Source organism: Ixodes scapularis, unplaced genomic scaffold, assembly GCF_016920785.2.
Source record: "Ixodes scapularis isolate PalLabHiFi unplaced genomic scaffold, ASM1692078v2 PGA_scaffold39__5_contigs__length_11793443, whole genome shotgun sequence".
Lineage (NCBI taxonomy): Eukaryota > Metazoa > Arthropoda > Arachnida > Ixodida > Ixodidae > Ixodes > Ixodes scapularis.
Window position 1 is genome coordinate 10,641,544 of NW_024609867.1, and position 16,545 is coordinate 10,658,088.

The 16,545-nt window shown below is 45.0% G+C and overlaps 1 protein-coding gene across 1 annotated transcript in view; it reads right to left on the bottom strand.

Moving 5' to 3' along the window:
• The window catches only part of LOC115328052 (parathyroid hormone/parathyroid hormone-related peptide receptor), a 292,861-nt gene that overhangs the window by 241,508 nt on the left and 34,808 nt on the right, over positions 1 to 16,545 (bottom strand). Inside the window, exon 2 of the mRNA XM_042292197.1 lies at positions 4,760 to 4,873. Coding sequence (XP_042148131.1) covers positions 4,760 to 4,873 — 114 coding nt within the window. The remainder of the gene's footprint in view (positions 1 to 4,759; positions 4,874 to 16,545) is intronic.

The window sequence follows — 16,545 nt, forward strand, 5'->3', positions numbered from 1 at the left end:
CCATTTGGAGCACGTGGAACGAAAGCTTTCACTGCAGAACCCTGGGATCCTGGGTTCAGTCCGAACCCCTGCCCATTTCGATCTAGAAAGCATCGTACTGGCATGCGTACCACTATTGCGTGGTGCAGGTTGTAGATTCCAGGCTGGCAGTCATACTGCACTGGCTAAATTGCTCACCTACAGCGAGCAACTCATCGCAACTTTGAAATGGCTCACCAACTACACGCTGAAAAAATATCCACAGAACCCCAACAGAAGTGCGTCACTAATTGCATCCAGTATTGCTCTGTTGTATCTATATTTTGTATTTGTTTATTTAGTGTTCCCAATAATGGCTGAAGCCTTCCCATTGGTGCACTTGTTAGTAGCAACACACAAACAAACGGCGAGAGTGGTGAACACCACCACTTTTACCGCTCGCCGCCGCGCCCATTGGTTTTCGGAGAAGTTTGCAGTGTTAGTCCTTGTGGTATTTGGTCATATATCGCACATGGACACAACCAGGGCACTGTACCTACAACTCAAGACTTGCGTGAATACACCCTGTAGGTGCTCGCACTTTCAGAGTCATTTTAATGTTGCAGAAATGATAGAATGGATGTTTGGGCGAGTTGATGAACCATATTCTATGGTGACAGCGCAGAAAAACATTTCCACACCAGATACTCAGGAAGACAAGCACACGCGCTGAACTTACAACTCTCGTGTATTCGACTACTTCGTTCTTCTCTTCAACGTCTAGATTGACTTTTCAGAGTGTGATAAGGAGAATAGCACAAAATACAAGGAAAGAAGCAAAGAACAGAAAAGAAAGAAACGGAGGAAAAACAAAAATGTTTTGCTTCAGTCTTTGTAAGGGGGACGCTGTAGTCCGATTCTACACATCTATGGTGTACTAGACAGCACCATATTTGCAGAGCTAGTCTTCGGTTTTTGTAGTTCCATCGAAATATATTTCAGCTTTTAAGTTATTTGTTATTTGGCATGTACATTTACAAGCTTATCTAGATTGAAGGCAGCAAATATTTTGCCAGCACTCATGGTACGCGTTTGAAGTATATTGCGTTAAGATAGTTGACCCAACCTCTGATTTTTATTTGTCAGTGCCTCTAGCGAATTGTGCATGCTAGAATTGCTTTTGTTTGTTTCACATAATCTACGGCAAATTTTTCACCTTTCTACTCAGTGCAGCCCTCGCCGAACAGAAGCTAGCATCGACCAAGCCGAGGTTCAGTCCATGGCAGTGTGCAAAAGTTGTTGATGGGTAAGCTGCCTTATATATACAGCTGTGTAAGAGCAGCTTGTCTAGGGTGACAATTTGAAATGCATTTTTATGCTCTAGAAAGTGAAATTTGCATGGGCATACTTGCAATGTGAAACCTTACCAAGCATGTTCTGAACTTTCATCCTTTTGAGATTTCAATACAGCCGTTTGTGCTGCACACACACTGGCTACTTCGGCCAGACAGAGACTTGATCCATATGAAGGTAAACAGGCGAGTATCAACGGCTCAGTTCCGTGTGTGGCGACGTTCTCTCCTTATCCGATGACTTACCACACTTGGTTCGCAAAGCATTTGAAAAGGAGAGCAAGTCAGCTGCTGGATGATGCTCCCAGTACTGAGCAGTCGACGATTGCTTGTTCACCTTTGTATAGATCACGACTGTACTTCAAGCTCGGCATGTGTGACACTTATCTGATTCAGCCTAGCAGTGGTGTGCTGAGCGGTATGTGTAGAGCTAGTTGACTAGTGTATAGACAGTGGCTGTGCGGTATAAAACAGACCCCATTGGGAACTTTAATGCAATCCTTTGTACTCCCATTGATGTTATGATTATAATTACACAACGTTTTATGGTGCAAAAAAAAAAGAGCGATTTAATCGTTCTTTGAGACTGCGTGTGCGATCTCCAAGCTTGTGTTTGTACGTTCTGTGTGGTGAAATGTCCTGTATAAGCAAAATTAGAGAATCCTTGAGCTATATGCTGCAAGGAGTGAAAACAGCAGTCCGCCCGCATTCTCCCCTCTTCTGTATACTGAGCAAATGCAGACGGACGCGCACTTTGGATGCTTTGCACTTAAAGGCCCCACATAAAGCACACTGCTTAATACGCATCAATTATTGTGAAGTGTTTGCGGATTTGGCTTTTAAATGTCATGCACATAGGAAGCACAATGGTGATGTAAAGTATGCCGAAATCGTAATGGTGCACTTTAAGGTTTTACAGGGTATGTTCTGCAAAATGCGGAACAAATTGTTTGTGTCAAAACTTTACATCGCCCAAAAAAAGGTCTTGTGTTGTCCTAGGCCAGGGGCCTATTTAGAAAAATTATTACAAAACAATGTAGCTAATAATGTGTATATCTGCTGATTATTGTTTTTTTTTTCTTCCAATTACAGCATACACGGAGGGTATCTCCAAGGAGAAGGGGTGGGATTATGTAGAGAAGCTAGTGCGTGGGATTATGTAGAGAAGCTAGTGCATCTCTCTATGGGTACAAAGCTGTCCGAAATAAAGTCGGAATGGAAAAAGCACCACCAAGTTCTGCCTGGTCCTGAGCAGCCACAGTAATGAACACAGAATTCAGAAAAATAGTAATATGAAGCACCTAGGCAGGCAGCCACACGTTTTGAGTTCGCAATGACATTTGATTATGATCACAAATATTCCTGCATTGCTCAAAGTCGCATAGTTTACATACCATATTGGTTATGGTTAGCGCAGCAGCAATATTTTATATCAGGCTTAAACGTCATTTTTAATTGAACAAATGTGGCTTTCTGTGTAAGTCCTTTGTGTTTTTACTCTTTTTTTATTTGTGTGTTCGTTATTTCATTTTTTCTTATGATTTAGTCCGGGTTTCTGTTACTTATGTGTTCATTTATTTATTTTTTTATTTTATTAAGTTTATGTTAAAAATATGATGCCCTCGTCATTTTCCAGTCCGGGAAACAGTGGTGACCTCGTCGTGTTCAAGGAGCAGTAATGAACTTTTCATCTTGTATTGCTTCCGGCGAACAATGGTGTCTGTGCGTGTGTGTGTGTGTGTGCGACGTGTTGGTCACAAGGGACGATTTCAGGACTGAACGGAAAAACAAGGCCAGCGAGGAGTGACTGGGGGACTTTGAACATCGCATGGTGCAAGGAAGGACTTCAACGACGAGGCTAGCAAGCAAGCCCATGTCAAAACTGCTGTGCTCGAGCGGAGAGTTGAATCAGAACTTTACCCTGTGAGTAAGGATCAACGACTTTGGAACTTTCGTATAGTTTGCAGCTTAATTGTCGCCTTCTTTTTGTTTTATTTTAATAGGAGTCTGTGTGCTATTACATTTTTAGTTTATTTTAATGGTTGCTCGTGTCATATTACTATTATTTTTTCTTGAACGGCGGAAGTGTTTGTTTGGAATTTTGGCGCTTTTATGTATAAAACTTTTTTTGCAAACCATATCTGTCTGCTCCCTCGACAACCAATCCCGCCAAAGGGCTGTGACTTTCAGACGTCAAATGATATGTTACAATGTTTGCTAACTAGCGATCGCCTGCATTTGATTTTTGTAGCATACATATTTGTCGGAATTACAAATTTCGAACCAAGCCACTAAAGATTGGTCAGTGGCCTATTCTGCCGATGTATCTACGTAAACACACGTTTGGCAGTGTGGGATAGCAGTAAAATGTATATTTTGTGGATATTCATAGAAATGCATTATATGATCCCATGTCTGGACCTGAAAGTATGGTACCTGCCCCATGGCAATAATTTTAATGTGATTCTAGAAGGAGCATCACATGAAAATTGCTTTATATGAGGTGGGTACCCCATTTGCCAGGCCCAAACACGGGATCATATAAAGCAGTCTATATATGGTATATAAGGAATTGGGCAGATATGGCTATATCTATCCATATACGGCCTGATTATGCATATGTGGTCATATCTGCCCCATTCCTTATATATCCATATCTGTATTTTCATTATAAGTCTAGATATGATATTTTTGTAAGGGATGGCTTGTAGCATCAGCTGCAGTACATCGGAAGGTGAAACAGTAGGTGTGTCACTCTATTAAACTACTATTATATTCAGGTGTTACCTGATACGGTTTAATATACGGTTAGACCCACTCCGGTGAAGCTCTACGGATTGGCCGGATACGGTTCAGCTTCCGCTTCGACCAATTACGGTTGGGTTTCTGGACTGGGTATTTCCGGTTCATTTACGGTTTCTAGAAATCCGGTTTGCTTAGGGGCCCATATGACAGTTAAAAATTCCGGATTCATTCCGGTTTATTCTTAAACCGTTTTTTTGGTAGGGATATATATATATATATATACTTCTTTAATCAAGTGACGCTCTCTTAGCCTAGTATTCCCCAAATCAAGAAGGGACATCGTTGGTGCCTGTTGTATTTATTCCGACGAAAAAACACACATAACAAGTAATTTAATATTTTATTTTTTACCAAGTTCATTACTCCACTGAATTAAATGCTGCGGGCGCCCACATTACAATTTCTGGGTTTGACAAAATTTAACCTTAGTTGGAGAACATCAGTTCGTGGAGATATTCTTTTGATCTGTTTTAAAATTTGATCCAGAACATGTTATGTTGTGGAAATGTTCAATTTTATCACCGTCGGCAGGGTTACATTCTCACGGAGTTTAAGCTTTGTTTTACAACACGTGCTTTATTTATAAGGGCCCCAAAAATACGCTTTCATTTTCTCTTACACACCCGGTAGCTGTAGAAACGCACCTCGTTTGTCGAAGCCGTAGACGTAGTGCGGGCAGTTGACCTGGGCCATGGTCCCTGCAGGAGCTGGTTGCCAGCATAGGATTCCGTCCCAGACACCGGGACATGTCGGGAGTCCTGCGTACGCACGCATACAGCCTTATTCGAGGCAACAATGTTGCCGCGAGACACAAGAGACGCTGTGCGCGTCGCATTCCCGGCATCGTATGATCGCTCTGCAGTTAATCAGACTGTGACATTAGCCGATACTATGGCGCCTGGAACGCGTCTTTGACTGGTGCGTTTACCGCGTCCAAAAAAAAGGTGGTCCTCGATTTCCGACTGATGACGTCATAGAAGTGTCGCGCTGTTGATGGTCCCGATCCTGGCGGCGTCCCAACAAGGTTGGTGGATGTGGCAGACGACTGTTCTGCTGCAGGTCACTCTTCAGTTTGGCAGCCCGCGGAAGTTTCGGCAACCATGCAGAAGTTGGGAAGCTGCTACGAGGGCGACACTCGCGTTCGATCGTGATTTGCGGCAGAATTTCTACGGTCAAACGCTAGGATTGCGACATCCGACAGCGTGACACTTTGGCTTTGATGACGTAACTTGATGCCGCTTCGGGAGCACTTCTGATGTATGGGTGGGATAGGACGCTAAACACACTAGTCGGAGAGGCGCTCCAGGCACCATACCAATACAAAAAACGAACGAATTATTAAAAAACAAAAAAAACATGTAAATAAAGAAGGCCCTGCGTTCCTTACCCTAGCAGTGACTCGAATGATGTGGTCACTGACGGCTTCAAAAGAAAAAAAAAGGAGGGCTTTGCTTAGTTACTGGACAGAAGCGGCGAAGGACAGTGACAAAGTGAAGGAGGTAACCACAACATGGAGCGTTGCCTCCTTCACTTGGTCCCTGTCCTTCGTCGCTTCTACGCAGACATGAACCAACCAGCTCAAAAGAACGTTTTGTTGGCTTAGTGCGTTCACGCTTGTCTCTTCGCAATTCGTTCCTCGCCGTTCTTATCTTTATTGCTGCAATTCCACCGGCTACGGAGCGGTTCCTTATCGAGGAAAATATATGTATACATACGACCGATATCCCATAATACCATATGAAGGACGCGCATAAAAAAGAATAGCGAGTTATTTAATTTGTACACGTCAGAAGTTTAAGTGACTCTAAACAAGTTCCCATGCTTGTTTGTACGTGATAAACGTAGAAAATGCATAATGTTGTCGGCTCCGGTGCGCCACATCCATTAAAATGAAAGTTCGGAAATCGTAAAAGTATTGAAGATAAATTTATAAACAAATTTAATCAATGTGCCCTCTCAGAGGCAAACTATGTTAGGCAATCACAACCGGACATAAATTGACTTCTGTGTTTTTCTTTAAGCGGGATATTATGTGATATATGGTTCTTTCTTATGATAAACTGGGATATGGGTTGTATGGGTTATTTTTCTCTTTCAATGGGGTAATAGAGTGTGTCCCTTCAAAATAAACTCAGTTAACGTAAATACACCGCTATATGAACGGCACTTTCAAGGACAAACTGCGTCTATACTTGCATTTTTTTGTCTCGTTATTCTGAACAAGTCACATTATGTACAATTTTTGGGAGAACGGAGATGTTCGTATTGAAGAAACGTCACTGTAAAATGCTCAGGCTTCTTCACGCGCAGCGTCAAGCTGATATCTACTATAGTTGAACATATTCCCATAAAACGTATCACTCATTAGAACTATAATTATAACCGAACTATATTTAGGCCCAATATTTCGCGACATAAATAAAGATATACATTAGAAAGCTTTCAAATTAATGTATGCGTCAAAGAATGCTTGAGGTTTCATCTCTCTCGAGCTATCCGTCATTTCTGCGGAATGTCGCAGGACGGGAAGGACGTGTCCGCCTGCGCTCCGCAAAAAGACGTATGTGGCTCGTGCGAGGCTCGCTTCTACGCGAAGCAGCAGTTTCTTGTCTGCTCGGCAGGTTGCAATCGCCGTTTTCATTGTAAGTGCTTGAACGTCACCCATGAAGAGTACAATTTCTACATGAAGAGTGGCACGAGCGCTTTCAAGTGCTCGGGCTGCACCCGAAGGAGTAGTGCGTCACCGAGGAATGACGCCGCTGCTGGTATCGGAGGTGTGGTTCCCGCTCCTGTGGCGTTCGTCGAACCATCGAATGTGACGCCCGATGACGGCTCCGTTCCGCCCGCTCTGCTACGCCTCATCGAAAGCCTGTCAAGCAAATTGGACATCGTTCCGGCAGAACTCAAGTGCCTTAGGGCGGGCAACAACAGCCTTCGCTCCGAAGTGCTTCATCTCCGTAAAAGTGTCCATGAACGAATGCCTCTTCCGTCTTCTTTATCAACCATGTACGCGTCCGTCGCAGCGCTGCCGCCTGCTGCACCAACGTCAGTGTTGAGACCTCGAGCTGCAGATTCGCTTCTCAACGCAGTTCCAGGGACGAATCTGGGTGGGGCTGGCTTGGAATCGAGTCCCTCAAAGGGTGCGAGAGCTGCGGGTGAGAAGGACGCTGTGGACGACGGCTACACAACGGTGGGGCCCCGGCGGCGAACCAAGCCGTCAGCTGGAACGGCTAAACCAAGTAAGGTGACCGCTGTCCCTCGGAAGAATCGTCGTTTGGCACTTTTTGTATCTAGGCTAAATCCGGATACGAGCGTGGACGATGTTCTTGCACTTATCGAACCTCTTGTAGCGGGGAGGCAGGTCCTGTGTTCAAAATGTTTACACGATTTGACACATACTCTTCGTTTCACATCTCGGGTGAGGAGTCAGTTTTCGACGCAATTAACAAATCCGAGGTGTGGCCTGATGTTAGCATTTTTCATCAGTTCTTTGGTCGACTGGACAAGTCTCGTGTTCATACTGATGACGGAGTAGAAAACGTTCATGACGCACAAACTTAGCGTGTTTTACCAAAATGTACGAGGCCTGAGGACTAAGGCTGACGAGTTTTTGTACAATTCAACTAATTCAAGTCATGATATTATATGTATTACTGAAACATGGCTTTGTGATGGTATATCAGTCTCTAGTTACTTTAACCCCAGCTACACGGTCTATCGGAGGGATAGAGACTACTTGTGTACGGGGCAAACGATGGGAGGGGGCGTTTTAATTGCAACTAAAGTTTCCGTGGCATCGCATAGGCTGTTTGATCTTGAAACTTATTCAGAATGTGTTTGGATCGAGATTAAGGCAAGTGACGGATTTAATTACCTGATAGGAACGTACTATTTTCCCCCGTTATTTGATGAAACCACTTTTATTGAACATTTTGAATCTCTCGAAAAGCAGATCGATTTTGACAAGTTTCGTGTTCAGATATACGGAGATTTTAATCTTCCGGGTGTAGAGTGGTCATTGCAAGCTTTAAACAATAATACGCTAACAGCTAGAAAGGCCTTTTCTTTGTTGTCTTTTATTAACTTGAGTGGTCTAGAACAATTAAATTCAATATCGAATTGCGCAGGTAATATCTTAGATCTCGTTCTTTCAAATGTCCACATTCTAAGCTTATGTCTGGCTTCCTATCCTTTGGCACAAGTTGATAAGTTTCATCCACCTTTAATAGTCCAGTTATCTCTTCCGTGGAAGTCGCGGATATCGTCAAAGTCATTAGCTTACAGTTTTTAAAAGGAGATTACCTTGGCTTGTATAAATTTATTGAAACTTTCGACTGGTCTAACGTTCTTGCCATGTCTGATGTCGATCGTGCTACCGAGACTCTAACGACAATTGTAAAACATGCCATCGACACTCTTGTACCGAAGCGTTCAACAAAGCCATCCAAATATCCTGAATGGTTTTCCAGGGATTTAAAATGTTATTTGGTCAAGAAAGAACATTTCCACCGTCTTTATAAAAAATGCGGCTCTTCACTTATGTACACCAAATTCAGTTTATTTAGGGCCTTGGCGAAGAAACTGTTCAAGCGCGATAAACGCATGCATCTTGACAGCGTAGAAAATAGCTTGTTTCGCCGCCCGAAGACTTTCTGGAAGTTCACGAAGCAACATACACGTGACGTTAGTCCTATCATCTGCTTACGTGCCTGTTCAGATAACGCCCCGGGTTATGTTTCATCACCTCATGAAGTTGCAGATGTTTTCGCTGATTATTTTGCCAAATGTTTCTCTGACAATCAGCAATCCGTTCTACCGGAGGATAAGGAGCTGATTTGTCACGATTTTTGAGTTCTATAAGAGTGGACTCTCTTGATATTGCCGAGGCGATAAGAAAGTTAAAACCGAAGCTTTCTTCTGGTGTAGATGGTGTACCAGGTTTTGTTATCAAAGGTTGCGGTCAGCTGTTCATTCCTATTTTGAAGCACATTTTTAATATGTCACTCAGTTCAGGCGTTTTCCCTTCGCTCTGGAAAAAAGCAGTTGTTTTCCTATCTTAAAAGGCGGTGACGCATCTGCAGTTGCGAACTACCGTCCAGTTTCTCTGCTTTGTGCTTTTTCCAAGGTTTTTGAGATTGTTGTGCATAGCAGGATGACTTTTTATTTCCGTCAAAAAATAACGCCCTTGCAGCACGGTTTTTTAAAGGGCAGGTCTGTGGGAACAAATTTGTGTACCTTTTTAGATTACTGTGTGCCGTTTGTTCTAAACAGAGAACAAGTAGATGCAATATACTTTGATTTGTCAAAAGCCTTCGATAAAGTGAGTCACGTGTTGCTTTTGTCCAAGTTGCATCTGTATGGTGTCTGTACAGAATTGTGTAACTGGTTTAAGAGTTATTTGTCTCTTCGATCAAATAGTGTTCGGGTCGCTGACAGTTATTCCAAAGAGTTTTTTTCAATATCAGGCGTGCCCCAGGGTTCAATTTTGGGTCCTCTACTGTTTTCAATTTTTATAAATGATATAGCGTCATGTGTAAAGAACGTTGAACTGCTTTTATTTGCTGACGATATCAAGTTGTTTAAGAGTGTTCACTGTCATTTAGATTGTGATCTGATACAACATGATGTGTCTAATATAGCACAGTGGTGTAAACAAAATAAGTTATTTCTTAATCCTTTAAAAACAAAAGTGATATCTTTGTGCAAACGCCGCGCGATCATAAATAACACTTATCATCTTGAGGCAAATCCGATTGAACGAGTGTCAATTGTAAGGGATCTTGGTGTGTTCATTGACTGCGGATTAAGTTTTAAAAATCATGTCTCTTTTGTTGTCAGCTCTGCAATGAAAGTTCTAGGAGTTATATCGCGTTTGACCAAGCATTTTAAAAAGCCCCATTGTTCAACACATCTTTTTCAATCCTTAGTGGTTTCAAGGCTTGAGTTTGCTTCTGTGATTTGGAATTCAATTTCTGTAACACAGGCTTTGATCATAGAACGTGTGCAAAAAAGATTTGTTCGAATTGTTTATGATAGATAGATTGGACGACGCGTGTATTATGACTATGAATGCTTACTGAATAGATTTTCGCTGAAGCTTTTATCACACAGAAGAACAGTCCTTGACTTGGTATTCCTGCATAAGATCATTAATGGTGCCATTGATTCTTCGTGGCTTATTAGTAAAATCCATTTCCATGTTCCTTTCCGTGCGACGAGACAGCTCACCTGTTTTGATATTTGCTCACCATGCCGTGTGTCACCTCTTTCTCGTTTACAGACATTGTATAACAGCATTGTGCCACCTCAAGTTGACATCACCACACCCCTGCCTACATTTCGCTGTCAGTTGGACGAACTTTTCGTCACTTCATAGCGCGTCAGTGTATATGCATATCTATTTCTTTTAAATGAGTAGGATTTTTGTTTAAGAGTTTTTATTGTACGAGTTGGTGTACCTAAGAGAAGGCCGCTCGGCCGTTTTAGGGCACCCGAAAAATAAAGATTATTATTATAGATTATTATTATTATTATAAGAGAGTGGAATGGGTTCTTCGATGTCATTTTTGAGAAACACACCTTTTTGTTGCAGACAACAGGTATGAAAATGTAAGTATAAAATTCAATTTCTAAAGTATTCCTGCTATGGGGACAATGGAAGTCGTAAGCGTCTTCAAAGGAGTAATGATGTGTAAATACAATTATACGAAAAGGACGCTTTGAAATAACTCATATACGGTTAGCAAAAGCAGGAGAACCTATTACCGCCATTACATATTTTTCGCGTTCATGAATATTTTTATTCGATTTTCACAACCTGGTTACACTTCAAGTGCAGCCAACCATTAGCGGAATGAGTCTTTGTGTTATTCCTTCCGTTCGCCGTCTCAGTAAGCAGGCCTTGTAGACTTATGAGCTTTTAGGTGGGCGCACTACGTAGAGCCCGCATGACCGTGTAAAAAATTATGGCAGCATAAGCGATTTTTTTTAGCAGTGCCTAAGTGGGATATCATTGAAAAGTGGGACGGATTCACAACAATTTCTTTGCCTGACCCGTTTTATTTGAATTTCACAACCATTTCCCTTTCAAAACTGTTACCTTTTTACAACCATCTCTTAAAAAAAAAAAACATACAACCCGCTACACGACCATCTGGGCGTAAGTGCTTAGGCACCTTGGCAGTGTGCTTTAGTGTGCGGTATTGCTCTGCAGTACGGCTCTGGAGTACGTGGGTAAAGCGCTGATTCTGGGGTCTAAATGTTGGTTTACACGATGCCTGAAATGTGGCGGAAACCACGGATTTCATTTTAGGGGCATGCCCGTGACTTACCCTGAATTTAAGATCGAGCCCTTCCTTTCAGCCTTTTCTAACCATGCGCAAGGAAAGAGAATAGCTTCACATAAAAAAAGGTGTCAGTTCGATTCAGGAACTTGCTTCACACTTTCCTTAGGTAAAGAGCAGGAGAAACACTTGTTCGTTGAGTAAGGAAAGTATCAAAGAATCTGGGGTCGAGATTAAAATTCAGTTTGGTCCGAGCATCCCTGGATAATAGTGAATTTTGTTTTAGCAATTATTCTCACCGTTGATGCTCTCAGGATGCCACACTGCTAAAACTAAGAATGGAGAATAAATATGACGAAAATCAATCCCCGAGGAAAGATCGAAGGACAAAGGACAAACGCATATCTCCAAACACAGCTAGGTGACTGGCGAGCGACCGAAAAATTCCGCCAGGTTCGGGCATCGAACCCAGGACCTCTCAACCTCCAGTGGAGCGCTCTACCAACTGAGCTAAGCTGGGGTTCTACGTCAGCACAGCAAGCGGGTTTTATCAGCTGCCACCAGTCTACCACCAACAGGGGTGAAGCTTGCAATTTAAGGTTATGATTATAATGCAATTAAACGCAAAGGTGCAAGCGAGCTGAGGAAAAAATGACGAAAATGATCCCTGGAGTGGTTGTCCTTTTTCCTTCTTGTTCCCCTTCTATAGTGATTATTTTCGTGATTCTTGTCCACCTCGCTTGCAGCTTTGGATATATTTGCATTGTAATCAGAATAAACATTGCGCGTATTTTGACCTTCCATTAGGTGCGTCGCGTTCTCGTCTGGCAACGACACGGTATTTGTTCGCGCGTTTAACAGCTCCGTTCAACGTTGCTGAAACACTCAGTAGCGAAGCTCACCCTTGAAACCCGGACTGCTCGCATCCACTGAAACCAAAGTAAATATGATAACAGCACCACCCTCTAGCGACTAGTCAAAACTTGAAAGTTCAGATCTATTGCTACGGCGAAAATGCACTGCGAGATGTCGGCACCGACCCTTGCGCGACTCGTCCTGAACCGATACGTCCAGGCGTGCAGTTCTCGGAGTGGCCTCTGCGGGAGAAACAGCGGTGTTGCGATCGCAATAGGCAACCGGCAATACAGTTTGGCGCTACACGTTGCGCCAACTAGCGGCTACAAAATAAAAAAAAAAAATAATGTGGTAGGCCAGGACGACGCGGGTCGCCGGACTGCTGGCGGGAGTATTCAAAAACCACGTGTGAACGTGGCATTTCGAATCGGCATGAGCCTTTTTGGAACCGCTTTTCATAAAAGTAAGTCCCAACTTCCCGTCCCGCCCCGTCCAACTTCCCGGGTTCCCTGTGGCATCTCGTCTACCCTCCTTGAGTTCCCCCCGAAACAAACGTTAATACTGCTGCGTGAAAGACGGCCACAGTCGCGAAGGTGACTCAAGCGTCAAACTTTACCGATTACCTTCGAGACCTTGAGAAGCGACACGGCGACAGAAGTGGGTTACGTCAGTGCGACGCATCAAGCAAGTGAATTTTACATTAATTGCTGAAGTGAACAAAAATATATGTTTTTAGGCCTGAAAAGTGGCCGGGCGTACCCGTTTTGCAGACTACTCGGCAAAATAACATATTTATACTAGCTGTTTTACGAGTCACTTAGACATCCCCATAGAGAAATACGGTAGGAGCATTCGGGCCGATTGTTGCTTCGCTGTGACGTCACGAATCGGGCGATCAGGGCTTCAAGTGAGAGGCCCGTCGGCCGGTTTCGCGTGTATAGCCGTTCCGCACGCACGGTAGCAACCAAAACCTTCCACACCTGCGAGTTTTCAAATAGTAGATTTTCGTAGCACATAAAGTTTTGTTTGTTTCGGAAGTCAAATTTAATGCTGAGTCTGGTAACAAATGTGACGGCGTACGGAAACGAGGATGCTAAAGTTCTTTAGAAAATGCTCACGCGAAGCGTAGATGTCCTTCTCAGACGTTCAGTTTGTTTTCTGTCGCTTTTTTACACCAGGATTTGCAGTGCGCATACTATTCTGTAGCACGCAGGGTTTGGTTCTAATTATCCACATTTTATCCTAGTGTGTGGGGGCGTTGGGAGAAGAAAAGGACGGCCAAGCGAGGCGCGAGCGGGGACCAGCAGGCGAGGAAAGGGGACGAGCGCGCTGCACGAGGATAAAGGCCGGTTCAGACACTTGCGTTTGAGTGCGTTTGACTGCGATGCGTCGAGTGCGGAAAGCGAGTCACCGGCACGTCTGTGCTTTGTATGAAACGTGGAATCCAATCCAAGGAATCATCTTGGCACGCGATATAAGCAGCAGGGATGTCCTGGTTTCTCGCTGCCGCAACGCAGTCAAACGCAGTCAAACGCAACTGTCTGAACCAGGCTTACCGCTCATTCACACTGGAAGCGGATCCGCGTTCGCAAAGCGGTTGCGAACGCGGTTGTATAAAAATCCAGTACAATTGCACGCGCACTTGATGTCATGAAGTTCGCGTGCAGTTGTACTGGATCTTTATACAACCGCGTTCGCAACCGCTTTGCGAACGCGGATCCGCTTTCAGTGTGAATGAGCGGTTAAGGCCGGGCATGAACGATAGAGCCGTTCTGGCTGATCTAGCCTTGGGTGCCTTCATGCGCGCTTCGCTTAGGGTAGAGACGTCTAGCGATTTCGTCCCGCTTTTATTTTTATTTGTTGTTAAGAAGCGCGTGAAAGAGCTTGTTTCTTCACGCGATTTTGCCGGTATCCACACGAAGGAGAACTCCGCGGACGACAGTCGTGACGTCAACAACCCGGGAAACTCCGTCCCCGGCTCCGCCGCGTGCACCTGCGGAGCTTTCGTGCTGTCAGCACAAAGCCTCCGCGCCCCCGCCACGGAGGAGAACGCGCCGCGAAGCGTCAAAAAGGGATGACGTATGTCTCATGTGATGCGCGATCCGCGGAGGAAAGTGGCGGATTTCTCCTTCGTGTGGATACCCCTTATTCACACGGAGGAGAACTCCGCGGACGGATGTCGTGACGTCAACAACCCGGGAAACTCCGTCCCCGGCTCCGCCGCGTGCACCTGCGGAGCTTTCGTGCTGACAGCACGAAGCCTCCGCGCGTCTGCCACGGAGGAGAACGGGAGAACGACGCCGCGAGGCGTCAAAAAAGGATGACGTATGTCTCACGTGATGCGCGCTCCGCGGAGGAAAGGAGCGGATTTCTCCTTCGTGCGGATACCCCACTAACTGCACTATGGCGACATTTTGTTTCCGTCAATTTCTTTCTATTTTACCCGTGATCGTGTGCTGTCGGCATCGGGTACCACAAATGGTGGCGTCAGCCTATAGACGCTTTGCAGCAGCTGTGCGTGGGTGCCGCCACAACCGACCTTCTGTTTTTCTTTCCGCTTATTACTTTTACTTCATTTAATCATTACCACAGCAGGGCAGGTTATAGCCCTTTTAGGTTCTACTGTGTTCTTCTCCACAGCACTGACCTTTGTGGAGGCTCGTCAACGCTCACTTTAGTTGCTCGGAATCTGAGAAAGACAATTGAAGATCAGCAATGGCGGCTGTAATTTGGAGCGTGTATAAAGCGTCTATACCGAAAGACATTGAGGCACCCTAGTCTGGCCCATAGCGATCCACGGGAGCATTCTACCATCGAGGTTCGGATTAAAACTGGCGCAAACGGTGAGCCCTGGCCGTACCGGCCTGGGCTATGACGGTCCCGGAGTGGCTCCGCAGTGAGACCCTGGCTGTCATAGCCCGGAACAGCTAGCCTATGCAGCGCTGGCGTTGGAAGGACGATCTACAGGCCTGAACACGGACTCCGAACGTGTGCTCTGAAGGACGGGCGACAACCAGAGTCGGCGTGTCCGGAGTGCCGGTTCTCGAAGACGGACAACTGGGAACTACAGTAAACCGAATAGCTGCCTTCTCGTTGTGATGTGTCACTTCCTGGGAGACGAGCGAAGCACAGACCGATCGAGCGGCGAGTATTATAGAGCGACCCCACAAGTGCTGGAGATAACTCACATTGCTGTGGAAGCGACAATGCTAGAATATGCTTTAAACACTTTTACCTATCGAGGCTCGCGATGGTCTTAAGAAAACCGCATAAGAAAATAAACACAGGGACACGGCGCGCACATGCACACGGGGACTGCTGAAATCGGGGTCGCCGCCGCTCGCCACGGCCGGACCGACAGACTAGCCAGACTGGCGGCCCAATGAACACACACTCCTCCGCTTGTGCCGCTGAATGCAACACTTTCGTGGCGCCGCCTGGCCATTGGAGACTGGGGATTACTTTGGTTCTCGAGTACCAATCGAAGCTTTTTTTTTCAAAGCAGGCTCTATGTCAATTTCCCAACTGAGTTGTTCTAGTAACGTCGGCTCCGTTACACTTTGGTGACTGGAACGCGTCTCCGACTGGTGTGTCTACCGGGTCCAAATGAATAGTTCCTCAATGTCCGCATCATGACGTCATAGAAATGCATGTCATCACCGGCCGCGAGCCTGGCGAAGTCACAGCAGTGGAGGTGTGCGCGGCAAACGCGTGGTCCTCAGCAGGTCACTTCTTCAGTACAACAGACCACATAAGCTTCCGCTATTTGGAGTTGCAACGCCACAACGACAGCGACACTCGCGCTGAATCAAGATTTTTGCCGGAACTTCTGCCAACTCTCAAGATCGGCCTCCGGCAGCGTGACACTCCGGCTTTTGTGAAGTCATTTGTTGCCACTTCCAGATCAGTTTCGATGCATGGGCGAAATAAGACGCTAAGAACAGGAGTCGGAGACGCGTTCCGGGCACCGTAGTTAAACTGTAGCTCCGCCGACGGTCTCGTTGGCTTGAAGATGACGACGACTTATAAACGTGCCATCAACAGCTAACTATGTTTCACCGCAAGTGCAAACAAAGCCGATGCTACGAGCACAAGCGAGATAGCGTGAGCTCGCATGCATATAAGCATTGTCCACCCTCCTCTGAAATGTTTTTGTTCACACTCAAAGTAAAACGTAGTATAAATAATAAGTGGTTTCCCGCGATCCATTCGACTCAAGAAATCCAACAAAGAAACATATCCAACTCTTCGAAAAATTCAATATTTTTCAAGCGACCCAACGAGTGAAGATA